The sequence below is a fragment of the Nerophis lumbriciformis genome, linkage group LG23 (genome assembly GCF_033978685.3).
Source record: "Nerophis lumbriciformis linkage group LG23, RoL_Nlum_v2.1, whole genome shotgun sequence".
Classification (NCBI taxonomy): Eukaryota; Metazoa; Chordata; class Actinopteri; order Syngnathiformes; family Syngnathidae; genus Nerophis; species Nerophis lumbriciformis.
Window position 1 is genome coordinate 26469161 of NC_084570.2, and position 25806 is coordinate 26494966.

The 25806-nt window shown below is 42.5% G+C and overlaps 1 protein-coding gene across 6 annotated transcripts in view; it reads left to right on the forward strand.

The window, feature by feature from the left end:
* per3 (period circadian clock 3) overlaps nt 1-25806 on the forward strand; it is a 61075-nt gene that overhangs the window by 12045 nt on the left and 23224 nt on the right. For 2 of the 6 annotated variants that reach the window (XM_061984882.1, XM_061984881.1), the window contains 16 exons: nt 2936-3322; nt 7065-7115; nt 7186-7343; nt 7412-7530; nt 7700-7898; nt 10690-10741; nt 10920-11068; nt 17400-17478; nt 19216-19322; nt 19405-19561; nt 19635-19743; nt 21435-21563; nt 21634-21739; nt 21817-21928; nt 22761-22900; nt 22978-23142. In XM_061984882.1, coding sequence (XP_061840866.1) covers nt 3078-3322; nt 7065-7115; nt 7186-7343; nt 7412-7530; nt 7700-7898; nt 10690-10741; nt 10920-11068; nt 17400-17478; nt 19216-19322; nt 19405-19561; nt 19635-19743; nt 21435-21563; nt 21634-21739; nt 21817-21928; nt 22761-22900; nt 22978-23142 — 2077 coding nt within the window. In that variant the 5' untranslated portion in view covers nt 2936-3077. Of the gene's footprint in view, nt 1-2935; nt 3323-7064; nt 7116-7182; nt 7344-7411; nt 7531-7699; nt 7899-10689; nt 10742-10919; nt 11069-17399; nt 17479-19215; nt 19323-19404; nt 19562-19634; nt 19744-21434; nt 21564-21633; nt 21740-21816; nt 21929-22760; nt 22901-22977; nt 23143-25806 lie in introns of all 6 variants that reach the window. The other 4 variants (XM_061984884.1, XM_061984883.1, XM_061984885.1 and 1 more) reach the window with 4 other exon arrangements.

Here is a 25806-nt window from a genome sequence, read left to right on the forward strand (position 1 = left end):
CACTTCCGATCCGATACCGACACTGACCGACACTGGCCTATCCGAGCATGTCTTAAAGTTTAAAGTTATTTAGCCTACTTAGTTGTCAGAATCATGTTGAAAAGGGTTTTAGTACTCTTGATAACAACTAGCCAGCTGAATTAGGGGAGTTTGAATAATACACAATGGTTGGTAACAAGAAATTGACCTGTTTATTGAAGGATAAACACAAAATAGACACAATTATACATGACAAACAGAAATGGCATCATTGAACTAGGGCTGGGCGATATGGCCTTTTTTTAATATTGCGATATTTTAAGGCCATATTGCGATACACGATATATATCTCGATATTTTGCCTTAGCCTTGAATGAACACTTGATGCATATAATCACAGCAGTATGATGATTCTATGTGTCTACATTAAAACATTCTTCTTCATACTGCATTAATATATGCTACTTTTAAACTTTCATGCAGAGAAGGAAATCACAACTAAAAAAATCACTATATTTTTCATACGGTGTTGATGTGGAAATGTTTGCCTCTGCATTTTGATGGTGTGGACGTGTGGCACCGAATGGAGATAAGCGTCTCGACAGACGTTGAAATATTTGAACAATGATGACAAAAACTGTTTTCTCTGTCGTGTCCGTGTGTCAAAAATTGTTATGCGCTTATTGTTTTATTTGATTTTGTGCGTGGCATATATTTACCGTGCGCAGAGGACGCTTGAGCAGTGCGAAATTGCACAGGCGCGCACCTTAGAGGGAAGGTTGCTCGCACGGCTGCGCTAGCATCACAGCTAACGTTAGCCATGCTGCTACCTCTCTGCTCGGGGAGGGCGTATACGTATGTGACGTATGTCGTGACAGTATATGTGCGCTTGCTGTCTGTAAGAAGGAGACACAGGAAAGAGTGAGAAGAGCCTGTCGTGTAATGCCAGCAGCTAAAAGCAACTGCGTGAGAATCCACAGACCTGGAAAATGCGGAACGGAAATTAGGGAGCAGCAGAAAAGTGGAATGTATTATTTAAATCGGTGCGTTGGAAAACACGGACCGGAGGTTTTTTTTTAAACTGGATCTGGATCGTCATTTTCCATTGCCTTGCCGATACGCATTTTTTTGCAAATATCGGTGGCCGATCCGATCCAAATATCGGATCAGGACATCCCTAATATACATGCTTTGGAGCCCCTGCCTCGGAAGAAAATAATGTTTGTCTTGGTGCCCTTCCAACTTGCCTTGGTGCCCTAAAATATGAGCCCTCCTTTAAGGCAACACTTGCCTTGACCTTAAAAAGTTAAAATTCGAGGCCTGCATGTCCGAGCCATATGAATCTTCTTGAGCTCTGAGAACCTCTGGAAGTGGTTTCCTGACTTGACCAAACATCGTAAGGGCTTCGTTTTAGTTTTTATGCTTCACAGTCTTTCGGAAGATGCGATAGTCCTCAACTTTGACAGTGTTCAAATCCCGGGCTGAAAGCACTTCTATTTAGCTATTTTAGCTCCTCAGCCTTCTCGGTCTATTCAGGTGTACTGGAGAGGAGGCTACGCCGGATAGTCGAACCTCGGATTCAGGTGGAACAGTGTGGTTTTCGTCCTGGTCGTGGAACTGTGGACCAGCTCTATACTCTCAGCAGGGTCCTTGAGAGTGCATGGGAGTTTGCCCAACCAGTCTACATGTGCTTTGTGGACTTGGAGAAGGCATTCGACCGTGTACCCCGGGAAGTCCTGTGGGGAGTGCTCAGAGAGTATGGGGTAACGGAATGTCTTATTGTGGCGGTCCGCTCCCTGTATAATCAGTGTCAGAGCTTGGTCCGCATTGCCGGCAGTAAGTCGGACCCGTTTCCAGTGAGGGTTGGACTCCGCCAAGGCTGCCCTTTTTCACCGATTCTGTTCATAACTTTTATGGACAGAATTTCTAGGCGCAGTCAGGGCGTTGAGGGTATCTGGTTTGGTGGATGCAGGATTAGGTCTCTGCTATTTGCAGATGATGTGGTCCTGATTGCTTCATCTGGCCAAGATCTTCAGCTCTCACTGGATCGGTTCGCAGCCGAGTGTGAAGCAACTTTGATGGGAATCAGCACCTCCAAATCCGAGTCCATGGTTCGCGCCCGGAAAAGGGTGGAGTGCCATCTCCGGGTTGGGGAGGAGATCTTGCCCCAAGTGGAGGAGTTCAAGTACCTTGGAGTCTTGTTCATGAGTGAGGGAAGAGTGGATCGTGAGATCGACAGGCGGATCGGTGCGGCATCTTCAGTAATGCGGACGCTGTATCGATCTGTTGTGGTGAAGAAAGAGCTGAGCCAGAAGGCAAAGCTCTCAATTTACCGGTCGATCTACATTCCCATCCTCACCTATGGTCATGAGCTTTGGGTCATGACCGAAAAGACAAGATCACGGGTACAAGGGGCCGAAATGAGTTTCCTCCGCCGGGTGGCGGGGTTCTCCCTTAGAGATAGGGTGAGAAGCTCTGTCATCCAGGAGGAGCTCAAAGTAAAGCCGCTGCTCCTCCACATCGAGAGGAGCCAGATGTGGTGGTCTTGGCATCTGGTCAGGATCCCTCCCTAGGGAGGTGTTTCCGGTACGTCCGACCGGTAGGAGGCCACGGGGAAGACCCAGGGCACGTTGGGAAGATTATCTCTCCCGGCTGGCCTGGGAACGCCTCGGGATCCCTCGGGAAGAGCTGGACGAAGTGGCTGGGGAGAGGGAAGTCTGGGCTTCCCTGCTTAGGCTGCTGCCCCCGCAACCCGACCTCGAATAAGCAGAAGAAGATGGATGGATGAATTCATGATCATTCTGAATGATCATTTTATTTGTATTTATGATTTTATTCGCTGCCCGTAGAGCACTTACAATTGCTTTGTGTACAAATTGTGCTCTATAAATAAGCCTGTGTCACTTTGCCTATGAGTAAACTTGGGTTCAAAATGTCCTTTTCTCATTCTCTAAAGATACAGCGCTTAAGACAGTCCTGCATTTGCAGCATTCCGCACGGATGGAAGGACCTGTTTAGCGTCTCCACATGGAGCCCATTCCGACTGCTGATCATATGAAGACCTCTGCTGACCAGTGTGATTGGATCCATTCCCACTGATGTGTGACCAAAGCCAAGAGATGCTCGGCGGGGACAGCGGTCCAGATGGGGAGGAGCCTGCTTTAACAGGAGAAGAGGGTTTGCAGGACAGAGGCGCTCAATCTGAATGTGTCCGGGGGGAGGACAGCGGAGGGTCGGGTGGAGACGTGGGGCAGGAAGATGAGGAGATGACAAGTGGATCGCACAACCTCTCCTCAGACAATCACAGCCCTGGTAGCGCCACAGGATCCACTTCCACAAAGAGGTATTTGTCATCATTGACTGTGAACTACATTGTTCACTTCAGTTTTTTTGCTGTCAGATATATTCATTTTATTTAGTGAACAAAGGTTCATCCAAGTGTAGGGATGGGAATTGATCAAATCGATTCTGCTTAAAGGTTCGGTTCTTTATTGATTCTTATTTGGAAAAAAAGATAGCAAACAAGTCCATTAGGATCCACTTTGTTTAGTTTTAGACAAAAACATGAGCATACAAACACAACAGTGTGATCTTAAAAGACCCACGGCCTTGATTGGGTGCCGGGAAATATTACAAACCCCGTTTCCATATGAGTTGGGAAATTGTGTTAGATGTAAATATAAACGGAATACAATGATTTGCAACACGTGACAAAGAAGTTGGGAAAGGTGGCAATAAATACTGATATAGTTGAGGAATGCTCATCAAACAATTATTTGGAACATCCCACAGGTGTGCAGGCTAATTGGGAACAGGTGGGTGCCATGATTGGGTATAAAAACAGCTTCCCAAAAAATGCTCAGTCTTTCACAAGAAAGGATGGGGCGAGGTACACCCCTTTGTCCACAACTGCGTGAGCAAATAGTCAAACAGTTTAAGAACAACGTTTCTCAAAGTGCAATTGCAATAAATTTAGGGATTTCAACATCTACGGTCCATAATATCATCAAAAGGTTCAGAGAATCTGGATAAATCACTCCACGTAAGCGGCATGGCCGGAAACCAACATTGAATGACCGTGACCTTCGATCCCTCAGACGGCACTGTATCAAAAACCGACATCGATCTCTAAAGGATATCACCACATAAAAAGTTAAAGTTAAAGTACCAATGATTGTCACACACACACTAGGTGTGGCGAGATTATTCTCTGCATTTGACCCATCACCCTTGATCACCCCCTGGGAGGTGAGGGGAGCAGTGGGCAGCAGCGGTGGCTGCGCCCGGGAATCATTTTGGTGATTTAACCCCCAATTCCAACCCTTGATGCTGAGTGCCAAGCAGGGAGGTAATGGGTCCCATTTTTATAGTCTTTGGTATGACTCGGCCGGGATTTGAACTCCCAACCTACCGATCTCAGGACGGACACTCTAACCACTAGGCTCAGGAACACTTCAGAAAACCACTGTCACTAAATACAGTTTGTCGCTACATCTGTAAGTGCAAGTTAACGCTCTACTATGCAAAGCGAAAGCCATTCATCAACAACATCCAGAAATGCCGCCGGCTTCTCTGGGCCCGAGATCATCTAAGATGGACTCATGCAAAGTGGAAAAGTGTTATGTGGTCTGACGAGTCCACATTTCAAATTGTTTTTGGAAATATTCGACATTGTGTCATCCGGAGAAAAGGGGAAGCGAACCATCCAGAATGTTATCGACGCAAAGTTCAAAAGCCAGCATTTGCGATGGTATGGGGGTGCATTAGTGCCCAAGGCATGGGTAACTTACACATCTGTGAAGGCACCATTAATGCTGAAAGGTACATACAGGTTTTGGAACAACATATGCTGCCATCTAAGCACCGTCTTTTTCATGGACGCCCCTGCTTAGACAAGACAATGCCAAGCCACATTCAGCACGTGTTACAACAGCGTGGCTTTGTAAAAAAAGAGTGCAGGTACTTTCCTGGGCCGCCTGCAGTCCAGACCTGTCTTCCATTGAAAATGTGTGGCGCATTATGAAGCGTAAAATACGACAGCGGAGACCCCGGACTGTCAAACGACTGAAGCTCTACATAAAACAAGAATGGAAAAGAATTCCACTTTCAAAGCTTCAACAGTTAGTTTCCTCAGTTCCCAATCGTTTGAGTATTGTTAAAAGAAAAAGTGATGTAACACAGTGGTGAACATGCCCTTTCCCAACTACTTTGGCACGTGTTGCAGCCATGAAATTCTAAGTTAATTATTATTTGCAAAAAAATAATAAAGTTTATGAGTTTGAACATCAAATATATTATATTTGTAGTCCATTCAATTGAATATGGGTTGAAAAGGATTTGCAAATCATTGTATTCCGTTTGTATTTACATCTAACACAATTTCCCAACTCATATGGAAACGGGGTTTGTATTTTGTTTGGAAAATTGCCTTAAATAATAACAAAATTAATATTCTACTGTAGTAAAAAAAAAACAACAACAAATTATGTGTAACATGTTTAGAATTTTTCAAATAGAAATGAAAAGTATGACTTTTTAAATGTATATTAAGCATATATGCTGAGCGCTCAAAAGTAAGACAAATACAGTCAAGTCAAGTACAACTGTGCAATTTTTCAACTATCAATTATAACGTCATTTTGCAGAAAATATTATTTTTTGGTAAGCATATGCCATATTTCTGACTAGTCCAAGTGTCTCCAGCTGTGTAGAACACCTCTTAGGAAGGAGGTGTGCAAACTGCCGGTCAGCCGTCTCGTCATGTGATGCATGAAAAACATTAATTTCACGTTTACAGTTAATAAATAGCGCGTTTTAACATGATAGGCATTTGTAGTTTAACGTCATTCATTCAATGTTATCACATTCTGTGTCTGCTAATGTTTCTGTTTGTATTTTCTGAATTTGATGAAATATCCAATTTAAATAATTCTACCATCTGTGCCGCTGACGACGCTGTTCGTTGGGACATCATGCATGCCAAGTGGCATAGAAAAACTGTCAAATGATTCCCAGAGATCATTTCAACAAGAACAATTTTTTGATTCCCATCCCTATGAAAGTGTGTATTGTGTAATTCCTGGATTGATATGTGTGGAGACCAGGGGTTGGCAACCCAAAATGTTGAAAGAGCCATATTGGACCAAAATTTAAAAAAATAAATCTGCCTGGAGTTGTAGAATATTAAACGCCTTATGTAAGTCTTGTACTGAAGGCGACACATGATGTCTTTATTTTAGCTATTTTCGCCTGCCCATCAAAATGACTGTGGGTCGCAGGCTGACGCAAATCTTCGTTGACAGAAATGTTGAAATTTGTATATTTATTCCACACATTTTTACAACATTGGAAAACATTAGTAAAACGGAGGCTTCTCGGAGGGTGGGATAACTCCTGGAAATGACTGGCTTAAAATGGCAAAAGGTATAAATGTGTGTGTGTGTGTGTGTGTCCAAGTTAAAGGAAACTGCAGGCTGTCTTATCCTAATAGATTTATTATCATTTTTGCAAGCTGGGTAACGTTTGCTGTGGTCTGTAACAACATGGCACACAAACAACTATCAGAAATGCAGCCAATATTACATACAGATAATGTGTCATGACACAGTAAAGGAAATTAAATGAGCTCAAATGCAACATGTACATACAGCTAGCCTAAATAGCATGTTAGCATGGATTAGCTTGAGTCATGCACTGACCAAATATGCCTGATTGGCACTCCACACAAGTCAATAACCTCAACAAAGCTCACCTTTGTGCATTCACGCACAGCGTAAAACGTTTGGTGGACAAAATCAGACAAAGAAGGAGTGGCATAAAGTTGGAGAAAGTTGTACATGTAAACAAACTGTTGCGTCACAGTCCACACAACTACGGCGAGTTTAAGGATCACCGAACTTAGTAGGACAAAACGGCGCTCGCCAAATACTCTCATCAGAGAAGCATAAACACAAACATATTAAACAGTGGACTTTCTAACAATTAGGAAGGTTTGTGTCATGTTTGTCCTCCTACAGAAAGCATATTAAAACAAAACATATATTTTTCCCCCCATCTTTTCCCATTTTCTTACATTTTTGAAAAAGCTGCAGGGGGTTGCCGAACCTTGGTCCAGACAATGACAAGACAACATATAGGTCAATAACATTTAAGGCCCCTAAGGCTTCTAACCCCCGCCCCACTTATCCATGACAATGTGTGCAGCAGTGTGAATGCAGATGGCGGCAAAGGTCACACCCACAAACAGGTGATGAACACAGTGGCTGAGATGAAGAAAAGGCTTCCATCCGACAAACGCAGCCGCAGCAAAGCGAGCACTGTAGAAGCCTTACATTATGCCCTCAAGTGTGTCAAGCAGGTGCAAGGTAACCTGCTGATCTTCAGTTTTTGTATCTGAAGAGGAGTCTTAACATGTGTATGTTGTTGTCGGCAGCCAACAGTGAGTATTACAAACTGCTGATGCGAAATGGCCAGAATGAGAGGAGAGATGCCACCGTTTGCACTCCTGAAGAGTTGGAGAGAGTGACATCTGAACACAACCTGAAGAATACGGTAGGCACGCACCTGGTGTGTGCTAGATATATTCATCTGATCCTAATTTTAGGGCATTGCTCACTTATGTTTGCCTCACACCTGGGCAGGTGTGCGAGTCTTTGTGTGTTTACTGCTTTTGACATGGCTTGTCTTGTGTGTGTGTGTGTGTGTGTGTGTGTGTGGGTAGGACTCCTTCGTGGCGGTGTTCTCCCTGTCGAGCGGCCGTGTCCTGCACGTGTCCGAGCAGGCGCCCAGCATCCTGTGCTGCAAAAGGAAGTTTCTGGAGTCGGCCAAGTTTGTGGAGCTCCTCTTCCACCAAGATGTGAACGTTTTCTACTCGCACACAGCACAGCCGCATCTACCGCCCTGGACAAACTCGCATACAGGTGGGTGTGTGACACATACTATACCAAGAATGTTCACTTTACTAGCACACAAAGAAAGGATTTCACTTTTTAGTTTTTGAATTATTCCAGAATTAAATTCTCTGTCGTGGAACTGTTTTCTATTAATTTGTGTCTTTATTACACAAGCTTTTTTTATGTATTTGAATTTTTTGCATAAAAATTTTGGTGAACTAAATTTTTTTACATTAAATTATGCTTACAATTTCATTGAAAAACAATTGTAAGCAAAATTCAATGTTTTAAAAATTCAGTGAATAAAAATGTATTTAAAAAAATGCAGTTTATAAAAAGTCAGGGTTTTTTTTTATGCAGTGTATAAACATTCAGAATTTTTTTTAAATTCAGTGTATAAAATTCAGTTTTATTTTAAATTCAGTGTATAAAAAGTAGGTTTTTTTAAATTAAAGTGTATAAAATTCAGTTTTTTTATTCTGGGTATAAAAAGTGAAGTTTTTTAATTCAGGGTATAAAAAGTCAGGTTTTTTAATTCAGTGTACGGTATAAAAATTTAACATAGAAAAATTCAGTTTTTGAAAATTCAGTGTTTATGTAGTGTTTAAAAAAATCAGTGTATAAAAAAATTCAGTGCAGAAAAATTTGCTGTTTCGGCCACTTCCGGTAAATTAAGCCTAAAGCAATTGTCTTAGGACCAGCCAATGAGGTGTCAAGTTTGAAGTCACGTGACACGGGTCTTACAAAGAGGCAGGTATTGCAGCATTACATGCAACCAGGCTATGTAATCTGCTGCATGTGCTCAGATGTGTTTTTATTTCATTAATAAAAAAATCCCAAGATTTAAAAAAATGTTTTAAAAAAGGATAAAAGCTGATCGTGGGCAGCACGGTGGAAGAGGGGTTAGTGCATCTGCCTCACAATACGAAGGTCCTGAGTAGTCTTGGGTTCAATCCCGAGCTCGGGATCTTTCTGTGTGGAGTTTGCATGTCCTCCCCGTGACTGCGTGGGTTCCCTCCGGGTACTCCGGCTTCCTCCCACTTCCAAAGATTTGCACCTGGGGATAAGTTAATTGGCAACACTAAATTGGCCCTAGTGTGTGGATGTGAGTGTGAATGTTGTCTGTCTATCTGTGTTGGCCCTGCGATGAGGTGGCGACTTGTCCAGGGTGTACCCTGCCTTCCGCCCGATTGTAGCTGAGATAGGCTCCAGCGCCCCCCGCGACCCCAAAGGGAATAAGTGGTAGAAAATGGATGGATGGATAAAAGCTGATTACACGATGATAAAAACACTCACACATTGACTGATACTAAAAACGTTATAACAGACCAACTTAAAGACGTAGTGAAATTTTAGTTTTTTACTGAATATGACATTCAGAATGTACATGAAAACACAGAATGTGGGATTTACAATATTAACTACGAACAATAAAACACTGACTATTGAGAATATATAAACGATGCTCCTTTATTTCCAGACCACCTCCTTGATGGACATCTTTTATAATCGAGCAAGAACAACAAACTCTACAAAACATTAACGCAAAGACTAAATCCACATATTCAATTTAATATCACTTTTCTGCAGAACTTAGTTGTAGAAATCTGCCTTTGTCTGACACTCGCGTCTCAGGCTCGTTGCTGTGAAAACAAACTCCGCCCACTCTGCTTCGTGCCTCGTCTGCATGGAGCTGCTGTGACGTAGTTCCTATGGTTACCTACTAACCCGTATGTCACTTAAAAGTGCAGGTTCTAACCATTGGAATCAATTCTATAGTTTGGAAACATCAAGCGGGCCGCATTGATTGTGTTGTGTTATGCCCAGGTAACTGCCTTTTTTATGCTTTGCAAGACTCTTGTTACGTGACTTCAAACTTGACACCTCATTGGCTGGTTCTGAGAGAGGATCGATTGCTTCAGTCTTTATTTACGGGAAGTGAGTCTTGTGTTTTGGAGCAGTGAAATGTTCAGCACTGAATTTTTTTACACTAATTTTCAAACACATGCATTTTGCTAATGAAGTGAATTAATTAACTCACATTGTGTTTTGCATATGAATAATGTTCATATTCATCTTGGAGAAGGCAAACCACCAAGTTTAAGTAAATAGTGGTATTTCAGTTTGAGTACAATAAGTTAAGGCCCTTTTAGTTTGACATTCGTAGGTGGATTAGATCACGTCTCGTAGGAAAGAGGCCCTAATTGGGACTTAAAAGGGATAGCCCTATGCTTGAAAAGAGACTACCTGTCTAGCTCAATGCCAACATTTAAGTTATGACTTAAAGCAGTGGTTTTCCAGACACTTACACACGGACGTCTCCTTTTATGTTAGGAGCTTAGTTAGGAATGGCAAATTTTTTGACTTAACCTCCTCCAGGTACTGCAGACCTGTATAATGACGCTCACTTGTAATAAAACAACTTTTTGTTCAGCAAAGCATCTCTGACGTCTTTGTTGATCCAGTCGCACTGCCATGTCGCTCTTCTGTCCGGGAGAGGGTGGCAAGACCAGAAATACACATCACTAACAATTATTTTTTCAATCAAATTCAAACCCCAAAAAATCAGTTACAAAAATTCAGTGTCCAAAAAAAGCAATAGACGTTTCTGTTCCAAAAAACTCTATAGTCAGCAACTAACCGAGGCATTTAGCAGCAGTTCCAGTTGCAATGTGTTGTGTTTACACAATGAACAGTTGGTGCAGATCAGTGAGGTTCACAAGATTAGTGCAACTTGCCTCATTGTTTGCCATTAAGTGTATCTTACTGATTGTTTAACAGGAAACTAAACTGCATTTATTTGTTTCTATCTCCTCAGCGGGGGTTCTATTTGACAGTGCCCAAGTCAAATCTTTCTTCTGCAGAATCAGGTCAGAATTTGCGTGCCTCCCATCAGTCTGTGTGGTCTCAGGCCAAAGTATTTAACAAGCGGCTGTTGAAAATGACAAATCTTTCACTATACCTTGGTAACAGAAGGCTCGGCTTACACCCAGCCAGGTTTTCCTGACAGTATTATCATGTGATCTGGAAATGTATGCATTTGTTTAGGGGTGGGAAGGACCATCAGGGTGAGATGCGCTACAACCCTTTTCGAATCACACCCTACCTGCTGAAAGTGCACGGAACTGGAAGCAGCGGGAAGGGGGAAGAGCCATGCTGCTTGGCCCTGGCTGAACGCATCATTTCAGGATATGAGGGTATGGTGATGACGAGCACTTCCAACACTGTCACTGTGCATGTATACCACCAGCCAGTGCACTACTGCCTTGCTGGCATGTTAACTGCATTCATGTAGGCATTGTTTCATTTGATATTTAAATGTCTAGACCAGGGCTGTCCAAACTTTGACTAGGGGCCGGCATTGGGCTTAAAAAATCTGACCGGCAGCCGAAAGCATGCAAAATAACTACAGTATATACAAACCCCGTTTCCATATGAGTTGGGAAATTGTGTTAGATGTATATATAAACGGAATACAATGATTTGCAAATCCTTTTTAACCCATATTCAATTGAATGCACTACAAAGACAAGATATTTGATGTTCAAACTCATAAACTTTATTAGTTTTTTGCAAATAATAATTAACTTTAATTTCATGGCTGCAACACGTGCCAAAGTAGTTGGGAAAGGGCATGTTCACCACTGTGTTACATCACCTTTTCTTTTAACAACACTCAATAAACGATTGGGAACTGAGGAAACTAGTTGTTGAAGCTTTGAAAGTGGAATTCTTTCCAATTCTTGTTTTATGTAGAGCTTCAGTCGTTCAACAGTCCGGGGTCTCCGCTGTCGTATTTTACGCTTCATTATGCGCCACACAGGAAAGTACCCGCACTCTTTTTTTACGAAACCACGCTGTTGTAACACGTGCTGAATGTAGGTGGCTTGGCATTGTCTTGCTGAAATAAGCAGGGGCGTCCATGAAAAAGACGGCGCAAAGATGGCAGCATATGTTGTTCCAAAACTGTATGTACCTTTCAGCATTAATGGTGCCTTCACAGATGTGTAAGTTACCCGTGCCTTGGGCACTAATGCACCCCCATACCATCACAGATGCTGGCTTTTGAACTTTGCGTCGATCACAGTCTGGATGGTTCGCTTCCCCTTTGGTCCGGATGACACGGAGTCGAATATTTCCAAAAACAATTTGAAATGTGGACTCGTTAGACCACAGAACACTTTTCCACTTTGCATGAGTCCATCTTAGAGGATCTCGGGCCCAGAGAAGCCGGCGGCGTTTCTGGATGTTGTTGATAAATGGCTTTCGCTTTGCATAGTACAGCTTTAACTTGCACTTACAGATGTAGCGACAAACTGTATTTAGTGACAGTGGTTTTCTGAAGTGTTCCTGAGCCCATGTAGTGATATCCTTTAGAGATTGATGTCGGTTTTTGATACAGTGCCGCCTGAGGGATCGAAGGTCACGGTCATTCAATGTTGGTTTCCAGCCATGCCGCTTACGTGGAGTGATTTATCCAGATTCTCTGAACCTTTTGATGATATTATGGACCGTAGATGTTGAAATCCCTAAATTTCTTGCAATTGCACTTTGAGAAACGTTGTTCTTCAACTGTTTGACTATTTGCTCACGCAGTTGTGGACAAAGGGGTGTACCTCGCCCCATCCTTTCTTGTGAAAGACTGAGCATTTTTTGGGAAGCTGTTTTTATACCTAATCATGGCACCCACCTGTTCCCAATTAGCCTGCACACCTGTGGGATGTTCCAAATAAGTGTTTGATGAGCATTCCTCAACTTTATCAGTATGTATTGCCACCTTTCCCAACTTCTTTGTCATGTGTTGCTGGCATCAAATTCTAAAGTTAAAAAAACAATGTTTATCAGTTTGAACATCAAATATGTTGTCTTTGTAGCATATTCAACTGAATATGGGTTGAAAATGATTTGCAAATCATTGTATTCCGTTTATATTTACATCTAACACAATTTCCCAACTCATATGGAAACGGGGTTTGTATGTATGTGTGTGTACGTATATGTATGTATTAGGGTTGTCCCGATACCAATATTTTGGTACCGGTACCAAAATGTATTTCAATACTTTTCTAAATAAAGTGGACCACAAAATTTTTTATTATTGGCTTCAAGCATATGTTTTTTATTGCAATCGAAAAACAATGTTGTCCTTAAATAAAATAGACAACTTTTTTTTAGTAGTAAGTAAGCAAACAAAGGCTCCTAATTGGCTGCTGTCACATGCAGTAACATATTGTGTCATTTCTAATTCTATTATTTTGTCAGAATTATGAGGGACAAGCTGTAAAAATTGATTATTAATCCACTTGTTCATTTACTGTTAATATCTGGTTATTTTCTGTTTCAACATGTTCTATCTACAATTCTGTTCAAATGTAATAATCACTTTTGGATACTTTACATTTGTTTTGGATGATACCACAAATTTAGGTATCGATCCGATACCAAGTAGTTACAGGATCATACATTGGTCATATTCAAAGTCCTCATGTGTGCAGGGGTGTATGTCCTGAGTTTATAAACATCATAGGAATTTAAAAAAAAATTGAAAAAAGATTTTGTGACGATAATAAATATCGATGTAATTATAGTAGTATCGACTAGATACGATACTGTACTTGGTATCATTACAGTGAATGTCAGGTGTAGATTCACCAAAGCGCTATCTTTGTTAGCGGTGACGCCGGTGAGCTATTATCCTCCTACGGTGTGTAGTGAAGCATGTTTAGTTATTCCTCGTCCTGCAGGGATGATACTTGTAAGAAACTTACTTTATTTGTCGCCATGGAGGTGATGATTAGTGATTTAGAAGTAGCTAAAACACTGCCAACTGCGGATGGATGTTAGCTGCTAGCTAGTTAGCCATGTCTCAAAGCACCTCTTGCTGAGCAGCTTCACCTTTATCGTCAGTTTTTAAGCCAAAATGCGTCCATTCTCCCATTTCTGTCTACACACCGTGTCTGCTTAAAAAAAAAAAAGAAAAAAAGGGGGGTATATTACCGAGTATATTACCGTTTTTGATTCATTAGTACCACGAGGGATCAGACAAAGAGCAGCTCGAAGACTTCTATGGGAATGCATCAACAAGGACTCAGATTTCCCTCGCCCAGACGCGGGTCACCGGGGCCCCCCTCTGGGGCCAGGCCCGGAGTTGGGGCACGATGGCAAGCGCCTGGTGGCCGGGCCTGTCCCCATGGGGCCCGGCCGGGCACAGCCCAAAGAGGCAACGTGGGTCCCCCCTCCAATGGGCTCACCACTCATAGCAGGGGCCATAGAGGTCGGGTGCAATGTGAGCTGGGCGGCAGCCGAAGGCAGAGCACTTGGCGGTCTGATCCTCGGCTACATAAGCTAGCTCTTGGGACGTGGAACGTCACCTCGCTTGGGGGGAAGGAGCCTGAGCTAGTGCGCGAGGTAGAGAAATTCCGGCTGGATATAGTTGGACTCACATCAACGCACAGCAAGGGCTCTGGAACCAGTTCTCTCGAGAGGGGCTGGACTCTCTTCCACACTGGCGTTGCACGCAGTGAGAGGCGACGAGCTGGGGTAGCAATTCTTGTTGCCCCCCCGGTTCAAAGCCTGCACGTTGGAGTTCAACCCAGTGGACGAGAGGGTAGCCTCCCTCCGCCTTCGGGTGGGGGGACGGGTCCTGACTGTTGTTTGTGCTTACGCACCAAACAACAGTTTAGAGTACCCACCCTTTTTGGATACACTCGAGGGAGTACTGGAAAGTGCTCCCCCGGGTGATTCCCTTGTCCTACTGGAGGACTTCAACGCTCATGTTGGCAACGACAGTGAAACCTGGAGAGGCGTGATTGGGAAGAATGGCCGCCCGGATCTGAACCTGAGTGGTGTTTTGTTATTGGACTGTTGTGCTCGTCACAGATTGTCCATAACGAACACCATGTTCAAACATAAGGGTGTCCATATGTGCACTTGGCACCAGGAAACCCGAGGCCGCAGTTCCATGATCGACTTTGTAGTTGTGTAATCGGATTTGCGGCCTCATGTTTTGGACACTCGGGTGAAGAGAGGGGCGGAGCTTTCTACCGATCACCACCTGGTGGTGAGTTGACTGCGATGGTGAGAGAGGATGCCGGACAGACCTGGCAGGTCCAAACGCATTGTGAAGGTCTGCTGGGAACGTCTGGCAGAGTCTCCTGTCAGAGAGAGTTTCAAATCCCACCTCCGCAAGAACTTTGAACATGTCATGAGGGAGGTGCTGGACTTTCAGTTCGAGTGGACCATGTTCCGCACCTCTATTGTCGAGGCGGCTGATTGGAGCTGTGGCCGCAAGGTAGTTGGTGCCTGTCGTGGCGGTAATCCCAGAACCCGTTGGTGGACACCGGCGGTGAGGGATGCCGTCAAGCTGAAGAAGGAGTCCTATCGGGTTCTTTTGGCTCATAGGACTCCGGAGGCAGCGGACAGGTACCGACTGGCCAAGCGGTGTGCGGCTTCAGCGGTCGCAGAGGCAAAAACTCGGACATGAGAGGAGGTTGGGGAAGCTATGGAAACGACATCCGGACGGCTTCGAAGCAATTCTGGACAACCAGCCGCCGCCTCAGGAAGGGGAAGCAGTGCACTGTCAACACTGTGTATGGTGCGAATGGTGTTCTGCTGACCTCGACTGCGAATGTTGTGGATCGGTGGAGGGAATACTTCGAAGACCTCCTCAATCCCACCAACACGTCTTCCTATGAGGAAGCAGTGCCTGGGGAATCTGTGGTGGGCTCTCCCATTTCTGGGGCTGAGGTTGCTGAGGTAGTTAAAATATCCTCGGTGGCAAGGCCCCGGGGGTGGATGAGATCTCCTCACAGTTCCTTAAGGCTCTGGATGCTGTGGGGCTGTCTTGGTTGACAAGACTCTGCAGCATCGCGTGGACATCGGGGGCGGTACCTGTGGATTGGCAGACCGGGGTGGTGGTTCCTCTCTTTAAGAAGGGGAACCGGAGGGTGTGTTCCAACTATCGTGGGATCACACTCCTCAGTCTTCCCGTTAAGGTATATTCAGGTGTACTGGAGAGGAGGCTACGCCGGATAGTCGAACCTCGGATTCAGGAGGAACAGTTTGGTTTTCGTCCTGGTCGTGGAACTGTGGACCAGCTCTATACTCTCAGCAGGGTCCTTGAGGGTGCATGGGAGTTTGCCCAACCAGTCTACATGTGCTTTGTGGACTTGGAAAAGGCATTCGACCGTGTCCCTCGGGAAGTCCTGTGGGGAGTGCTCAGGGAGTATGGGGTATCGGACTGTCTGATTGTAGCGTTCCGCTCCCTGTACGATCAGTGTCAGAGCTTGGTCCGCGTTGCCGGCAGTAAGTCGGACACGTTTCCAGTGAGGGTTGGACTCCGCCAAGGCTGCCCTTTGTCACCGATTCTCTTCATAACTTTTATGGTCAGAATTTCTCGGCGCAGTCAAGGCGTTGAGGGGATCTGGTTTGGTGGCTGCAGGATTAGGTCTCTGCTTTTTGCAGATGATGTGGTCCGGCTGGCTTCATCTGGCCAGGATCTTCAGCTCTCACTGGATCGGTTCGCGGCCGAGTGTGAAGCAACTAGGATGAGAATCAGCACCTCCAAGTCCGAGTCCATGGTTCTTGCCCGGAAAAAGGTGGAATGCCATCTCCGGGTTGGGGAGGAGACCCTGCCCCAAGTGGAGGAGTTCAAGTACCTAGGAGTCTTGTTCACGAGTGAGAGAAGAGTGGATTGTGAGATCGACAGGCGGATCGGTACGGCGTCTTCAGTAATGCGGATGCCGTATTGATCCGTTGTGGTGAATAAGGAGCTGAGCCAGAAGGCAAAGCTCTCAATTTACCGGTCGATCTACGTTCCCATCCTCACCTATGGTCATGAGCTTTGGGTTATGACCGAAAGGACAAGATCACGGGTACAAGCGGCCGAAATGAGTTTCCTCCGCCGGGTGGCGGGGCTCTCCCTTAGAGATAGGGTGAGAAGCTCTGCCATCCGGGGGGAGCTCAAAGTAAAGCCGCTGCTCCTCCACATCGAGAGGAGCCAGATGAGGTGGTTCGGCATCTGGTCAGGATGCCACCCGAACGCCTCCCTAGGGAGGTGTTTACGGCACGTCCAACCGGTAGGAGGCCACGGGTAAAACACGTTGGGAAGACTATGTCTTCCGGCTGGCCTGGGAACGCCTCGGGATTCCCCGGGAAGAGCTGGACGAAGTGGCTGGGGAGAGGAAAGTCTGGGCTTCCCTGCTTAGGCTGCTGCCCCCGCGACCCGACCTCTGAAGAAGATGGATGGATGGATGGATATACTAGTATATTATTATATTATTATTATTATATATGTGTATATGTGTGTGTATGTATGTGTATACATGTTATATTTCACCTGTCAGACTGTTGGATACTTAAATGTAATATGAAAACACCCCGCCCGGCCGGTTTGCTTATTGAACTCCTGCCAGTCTTGCGGGCCAAATTGAAGACGCCGCTGGGCCGTAATTGTCCCGCGGGCCGTAGTTTGGGCACCGCTGGTCTGAATACTGCTTTATTTATCAGGCATATTATATTTTCCCACAGCACCTCGAATCCCCATGGACAAGCGCATCTTCACGACCACTCACTCACCTGGCTGTGTATTCCTCGAAGTGGACGACAGGTAGGGGGTGTCAAAAAAAGATTTTTGAATGAATCAGATTTTTATTTGCAATGATTCTTAATCTATTCAAAATCTAAAAAATAAATTATTTACCTTTTTTTTTTATTTAAATGTCCTGTCCAGCTACTCTGGTAAATCATATTGTGGATATAGATCAGGGTTGTCAAACTCATTTTCATTGAGGGCCACATTAAAAGTTAAAGTTAAAGTATCAATGATTGTTACACACACACTAGGTGTGGTGAAATTTGTCCTCTGCATTTGACCCATCCCCTTGTTCACCCCCTGGGAGGTGAGGGGGGCAGTGCGGTGCTGCGCCCGGGAATAATTTTTGGTGATTTAACCCCCAATTCCAACCCTTGATGCTGAGTGCCAAGTAGGGAGGTAATGGGTCCCATTTTTATAGTCTTTGGTATGACTCGGCTGGGGTTTGAACTCACAACCGCTAGGCCACTGAGTAGGTGTAGTTATTGTACATTGTAGTTATGGCTGCCCTCAGAGGCCCGCTTGTAACAACGAATTATATATGAATTTGCCTCTGCATTTGATTATTAGGGCCCGCATAGCCCATTGCAAAAGGACTCCCACAGGGAGTCCTTATGCAATGGGACATAAGGACCTATTGAATTTCTAAGGTTTTATTCTTTATTATTATTATTATTATATATATTTTTACGTACTGTAAAAAAAAAATCAGTATTTTTTACAGTAAAAAACTAGCAACTCAATCACCAGAATTTTACCATAAAATGTACAGTGTTTTTGCAACATATTACGGTAAATGGAAAAACTTTACCATAATATGTTATTTTTATTTTATTTTATTCTGGCAACTCAGATGCCAATTTTTTACCGTTAAAAAAACTGTGATACTGTTTTACCAAAAAAACTGTAAAAATAACAACCATAGATCTTACAGTAATAACACTGGCAGCTCAGTCGACAGAATTTGTCGTAAAAAAACAGTGGTAGAGTTTTTTCAATTTACAGTAATATGCTGTAAAAAACATCGCAAATTTTACAGTGAAATGTATTGTCATTTTTATAGTGTACAATTTAATGGATAACTTGCTCTAAAACCGTAAGTCAAGCAGAAATGTATGTAATTTAACAAAATAAAATGTTTGGAGACTATGCTAATATATTTTTTCCTATATTGGATAATATTAAAGTTTAGAAGGTATGCATGTCATGCAGTACCTGCATTTTTTTCTGTTAAAATAGAAAGAACAAATACATTTAGTGAGAAAAGATAAAGTACTTAATTGACGCATATTATTTTCAGGCCTTTGTGGGCCACATAAAATGATGTGGCGGGCCAGATCTGGCCCCCGGGCCTTGAGTTTGATATCACTGATGTAGATGATCATATCTGCTGTACAGATTTACTTTAGAAAAGAGACATGTGTAATACGTCTCTTGTCTTATTTGTTTTTGAATTTATTAAATGTTTTCAAAACCAGTTTTCTTTTAAGTATTACAGACATTTTTCACAGCTGTTCATCTTTTTAACGGAGGAATGTAGTTAATCATAGAACTGGTACCCAATATTATTAAAAAGTATTGATTTTGAAACAAAAATAGTTTTGAATCAATTCTGATTAGAATAGTTACCCCAAAGAATCGAATTCAATCAAGTGGTGCCCAAAGATTCACATTTATAACAACAGGTCATTACCCACTCAGATATGCATAGACAGTGTCCAGTTATTCAGCTCCTATGGTGACTTCCCACAGGGCCGTGCCACTGCTAGGATACCTCCCTCAAGATCTAATTGGCACGTCGTTGCTCACTTGCATTCACCCAGAGGACTGTCCACTAATGCTATCAATGCACCGAAAGGGTAAGTTTGTACTTGCTGGCTGCTGTCTGACAAGCTCAGTCTGCTCACTTCTGTGTTTTGGTGGTATTGATATATTTTGCAGTGTTAAAGTACGCAGGTCAGTCACCGTTTGAACACTCGCCGGTGCGTATGCGCTGCCAGAATGGTGACTACATCACGTTGGACACCAGCTGGTCCAGCTTCATCAACCCTTGGAGCCGCAAAGTGGCCTTCATCATCGGACGGCACAAAGTCAGAACGTAAGGAGCGACAACACACTCCACGTGTGTGAAACAACATTGTAATCACTCTGTTTGTCCTCCTTGTGTGTAGGAGTCCACTAAATGAGGATGTGTTTGCTGCTCAAATTAAAGGAGATGTACCTGTCACACATGAAGCAATTAAAGGTTTACAGGCCAAGATCTATAAGCTCTTCTTGCAGGTATTTTAGATTCAGCATTTAGTTTTAAGTAGGGTTGTACGGTATACCGGTACTCATAAACTACTGCGGTACTAATTAATTACTATACTGCCTCTGGAAAATACCGATATTTTATACTTTTTGATTTATTTTTTTTACGGACATTACTGTGCGCCGTCGTCTCTTAGTGACATTGCTGGTAGTACAAGCAGAGGTGTATGTTGGGCAACGCACACAAACAGATACTGTGTGGAGACATAAAAGGCAAAGTGGACGCATTTTGGCTTAAAAACAAACGATAAATGTAAAGCTAAAAAACACTGAAGGGCTGCTCTGTATGCGGTGCTTTAAAACAAAGCTAGCTAGCGGCTAACATCGGCTGTGTTTTTGGTACTTCTAAATCAATAATCCTCACCTCCATGGCGACAAATAAAAGTTTCTTACAAGTATCATCCCTGCAGGACGAGGAATAGCTAAACATGCTTCACTACACACCGTAGGAGGATACAATGGCTCACTGCTATCAGCAAGCTCACTCTCCTCAATGTAAACAAATGGATGAATCTACACATACATTGAGTGTGATGATACTAAGTACAAAAGGCGCATCTTGTCAATAATACCGTACAATGATTACATTGATATTTTTTATTATCACATAATTTTTTGTCATTTTTCTTGTTTATAAAGTCTGGAAATATGTCCCTGGACACAGGAGAACTTTAATTAATCACCAATGTATGATCCTGTAACTACTTCGTATTGGATTTATACCATAATGTGTAGTATCACCTAAAACTAATGTAAAGTATCTAAACAACAAGTAGATAAATAATCCATCATGATTTTAACAAAATAATAGAATGAGAAATGACACAGTATGTTAGTACATACAGTACAGGCCAAAAGTTTGGACACACCCTCTCATTGAATGTGTTTTCTTTATTTTCATGAATATTTACATTGTAGATTGTCACTGAAGGCATTAAAACTTTGAATGAACACATGTGGAGTTATGTACTTAACAAGAAAAGGTGAAATAACTGAAAACATGTTTTATATTCTAGTTTCGTCAAAATAGCCACCCTTTGCTCTGATTACTGCTTTGCACACTCTTGACATTCTCTCAATGAGCTTCAAGAGGTAGTCAACTGAAATGGTTTTCACTTCACGTGTGCTTAAAGCTCATCGAGAGAATGCCAAGAGTGTGCAAATCAGTAATCAGAACAAAGGGTGGCTATTTTGAAGAAACTAGAATATAAAACATATTTTCAGTTATTTCACCTTTTTTGTTAAGAACATAACTCCACATGTGTTCATTCATAGTTTTGATGCCTTCAGTGACAATCTACAATGTAAATAGTCATGAAAATAAAGAAAATGCATCGAATGAGAAGGTGTGTCCAAACTTTTGGCCTGTACTGTATGCCAGCAGCAAAATTAGGAGCCTTTGTTTGCTTGCTTACTACTAAAAGAATATTCATTGTCTTATTTTATGACAAAATTCTTATTTAAATGTCATTTAAAAAAAGCATATGTTAGATATCATAAGATTTTCTGTTAAAATAAAGCCAATAATAAAAACATTTTGAGTGCCCTTTACTTTGAAAAGTATCGAAATACATTTCGGTACCGGGACAACCATAGTTTTAAGAATGTGATTGTCTACTTCTAACTTCACACAATATGTGCCATGTTCTGTCCTTCCCCAGCCTGTCCATAACAACGGTTCCAGCGGTTACGGCAGTCTGGGAAGTAACGGTTCTCACGAGCATTACATCAGCGTAGCTTCTTCCAGCGACAGCAATGGGAACTTGTGGGAGGACACGCACCGAGAACCTGTAAGTCATCCGAGACACTTGCTTAGTGCTCCTCAACACCTAGTCATCTTGTATGTTTGTGTCCTTGCAGATGACTCTTCAGCAAATCTGTGCTGACGTGAACCGAGCCAAGAATTGGGGGAAGCAGGCATATTTTGATTCCAAGAAAAAAGTTGGACATGGTAAACCAGCGGCAGGTAAGACACACACACAAAAAATGTACAGCACATTTCTTCCAAGTTTATGAATTCATATTTGTACATTTGTCCTGTAGCACACTTGCCTCCAGTTTTCTCCAACCCTGAAGTTAGAGATCCTGATGAAAGCAGAAAGCAAACACACATTCCCTCCTACCAACAAATCAACTGTGTAGACAACATTATTAGGTGTGTGTGGTTGTTTTTTGAAATATATATTTTATTTGACCAGGTATACCTCCATTGAGATTCAAAAAATATCTCTTCAGCTCCAAACATTTCTGACAGGACATTCTCAGTACATAAGGCACTATTTACAATCTATAGTAACCCCGAACAGTTTAAAAACAGTAACATTGACCAGGCTCATTGATTTCATGTTCAAGTACCAAGTTCAGATAAACTGAAGTAATTTTGCAGGTCATTCCATGCATAAGGTGCATCATACTGGAATGCTGTCTTATCCAACTCTGTTCTGACTCTAGGAACCACCATCAGTATGTTTTTCTGAGAACGCAGAGCATACTGTTGATGGTTTTCATGCATGAAGGTGCAGAGGTAAGATGGGAAGAATACAATTGTAAATATAAGCCAACCAATCAGACCACCTACGAAAGTCAGCCGCAGCAAACCATGGACAATGGTGAACACCACCACAGCTAGTTATAAAGGGTAAAGCACAGTAGCAGATAGTGTGCAGCTTTTTTAAAATGTGCTGACGCATTCATAAAAAGGAGATCCCATAATCCAGTAAAGGTAAAAAAAACATGTAGCAGAAAATAACAGAGAAATGATTTTTCTCTGTTTTAGCTTCAGTTTACATACAAGATACTCAAGTCATGTATAAGTAAGATGTTCATTGAATGCCTAACTTCCTGTCGCCTGATAATCTGTGTGTGTGTGTGTGTGTGTGTGTGTGTGTGTGTGTGTGTGTGTGTGTGTGTGTGTGTGTGTGTGTGTGTGTGTGTGTGTGTGTGTGTGTGTGTGTGGGTGTGTGTGTGGGTGTGGGTGGTGTTTCCAGATATTTGGACGGTTGTACAGGCCCAGCCCTTAAGCGGAAAAGTGAATCTCGTTCCCTTGGCACCTCTTCTTCTTCATCCTCTACCTCAGAGGATGACAAGCCTGCTGGAACCAATGACACAACTCAAGCTACTTCTGATGGTATGCACACGCGCATGCCCGTTCGCTGTGTCCTCTAACATGCAACATTTTAAATCTGTTGCTTCTCTCTGTTTTAGTAGTAGTGCTAGACAGCGGGGTGTCTGTGGGCCCAAGCACAGCAGCGGTGGTCGGAGCTCCTCTGACGGACATCACCATGTCTACTAAGGCAATGAGTGTGGTGTCTGTCACCAGTCAGTGCTCATACAGCAGCACAATTGTCCATGTGCCTCAGCCTGAATCAGGTAGAGTACATCCTATCACATCTACATATTCGAGTTCATTCAGATGATGTTTAGTGCTTTGTTTACTGGGACACTGCCATTTTTTTAAAATTTCTTCAAGAGGTGTCCGAAGGCCAAGCGTACCTTGTGTATATGTTGCAAGATTATCATATAAAACCCTTGTTGATTTAAGGCAGGGGTGTCAAACTCACTTTAGCTCAGGGGCCGCATGGAAGAGAATCTATTCTCACGCGGCCCGGACTGGTAAAATCTTGGCATAATAACTTAAAAGTAAAGACAACTTTAGAATTTTTTTTCTTTCTCTTACTTTGGCCAAAAATAGAACAAGCACATTCTGAAAATGTACATATTACAAAAAATCTTCTTGACAAAGCACTTCAAGTTACGGTAGTTGAAAATTCTGAGGAAAACATTGGTGCAGTTTCAAAAACACCACGAAGAACACAATTAACTTGGACTTTGTCTCAGTGTATCTACAAAAACTATTAAACGTTAAGCACTTCCTGTTGAAGATTCTCATGTTGGCAGTTAACCAATAAGGGCGTTTGGAAAAGCAATCGAGTGTTTCCTCAAACTGCCGCATTGATGAAACCCGCAACTGCCACAACACATTCATTTATCATCATTCAAATATTATAATTATAATACAAACAAAACAGTTACCATAGCCGAAATCAAGGTAACATAACTACAAACTTAACCAATGTGAAAATAGTAGATTCAAGCATGAAATAAAATACAAAAAACACAACTAATGTAGAAACACACATTTTTACAATGGAGTTCAGGGTGTGCATTGTGCATTTAACCAATTGCAAGCGCTGCATTGAACTCTAACTACAAAGATGATGGTCATGTTGATGTAAATCTTTGCATCTTACCGTTTCGTTATTTTATCTGTTGAGGGGATAATTTACATTAAAAAAGGTATTGTGCATCGCTACAGCATTAGTCTCCTGCCAGCCACAGCAGGAACAGCTGATTGCTTGCACCTGCGCTGATTGGAGTTGCGGCAGCTAATCCAAAGGGCGCTTGAAGTCAGCTGCCACGTCATCTTTAAACACTGGCATGTGTGACATGGGTTACAATTGAGTGGCTGTTGCAACATCCAGTCAACACATTTAGAACAACAGCTTTTTTTTTATTTTTTATTTTTTTTTAATAAATGTTTTTATTAAATTTGACAGGTATTACAATATACAATAGAACAGTAGTCACATTTTCCCCTTTTTTTCCCACCCACTTCCAAGAACAACAACCCGACACATACCCCATACACACATAACCCCCACCCCCCCAGGTCCTACATACAGTAAGTTAAAGGTACAGTCACAAATGGAAAATAATTAGTACATCACTTTCTTCTCAACATAGGCAGATAGTAAATATACACCCAGAATAAATATAAATAAAAAAAAAAAAAACAAAAAAAAAACTACCAAAAAGGAAGCTGGTTTATGAAAGGTGAACTTTTCATGTGTCCCGTAGCGTCTTTAATTTAGCTATGTAGTCAACCACACAGCCCCAAACAGAATAAAACTTCCCAGGTGCCCCCCTAAGATTGAACTTTATTTTCTCCAGATCTAAATACATCATAAGGTCTTTAAGCCATAAGGAGGCTTTGGGGCAGACTGGTGACTTCCACTCCAGCAAAATTCTCCTACGTGCTAATAAGGATGCAAAGGCGATACTATCCTTACATTTTCGCCTTATTTGGGGATCTGATACCGTCCCAAAAATAGCCATTTCTGCACATGGTGTCAGATTTAAATCCAATGCCTTAGCAAGGTGTTTGAAAATAGTTGTCCAATAATCCAGCAAATGGGGACAAGACCAAAACATGTGCGTCATATTTGCAGGTGACATGTAACATCTGTTACAAGTATCCGAGATATTGGGGTATATTTTGGAGAGTTTGGAATTAGTAAAATAAATACGATGGACAACCTTAAATTGTATTAAATTAAGCCTTGAACAGGATGTACTGTTATTAATTTGGGTTAAGGCAGAATCCCAATCTCCATCATCTATAGATCTGCCAAGCTCTTCTTCCCAACTCCCTCTGATTTTATCAAGAGACGTTTTACCAAACTGGGATATTAAGATGTAGATTTTGGAGATTAGGCCTTTCTGATTTGTGGGAATATCTAAAATTGAGTCAATTAGCGAATTAGGTGGAGTATTAGGGAAAGAGAAACTATTTAATTTAACAAAATTACGAACCTGAAAGTATCGAAATAGGTGAGATTTTGTTAGGTCAAATTTTTCACACAGTTCACTGAAACTAGCGAAGACATCACCAATATATAAGTCCTTTAGCCTGCTAAGGCTTGACTGCTTCCATAGAGAAAACGCTACATCTGTGTTGGGAGGGAGGAAGAGGTGGTTATTATGAATGGGGCTGTGGTTGGATAAGCCCTGCAGGCCGAAAGTATTTCTAAATTGAGACCAGATTCTAAGGGTAGAAATGACAATTGGACTACAAGTAAATTGGGACGGTCGATAAGGTAATTTTGATGTAAGCAGATCCAGGAGAGAGGTAGAACAGGAACTAGCTTCAGACTTGCACCAGATTAATTCAGGTTCTTGGATCCAGAGAGTCACTTTGTGTATGTTAGCTGCCCAATAGTAGTATTTTAGATTAGGGAGTGATAAACCACCTAC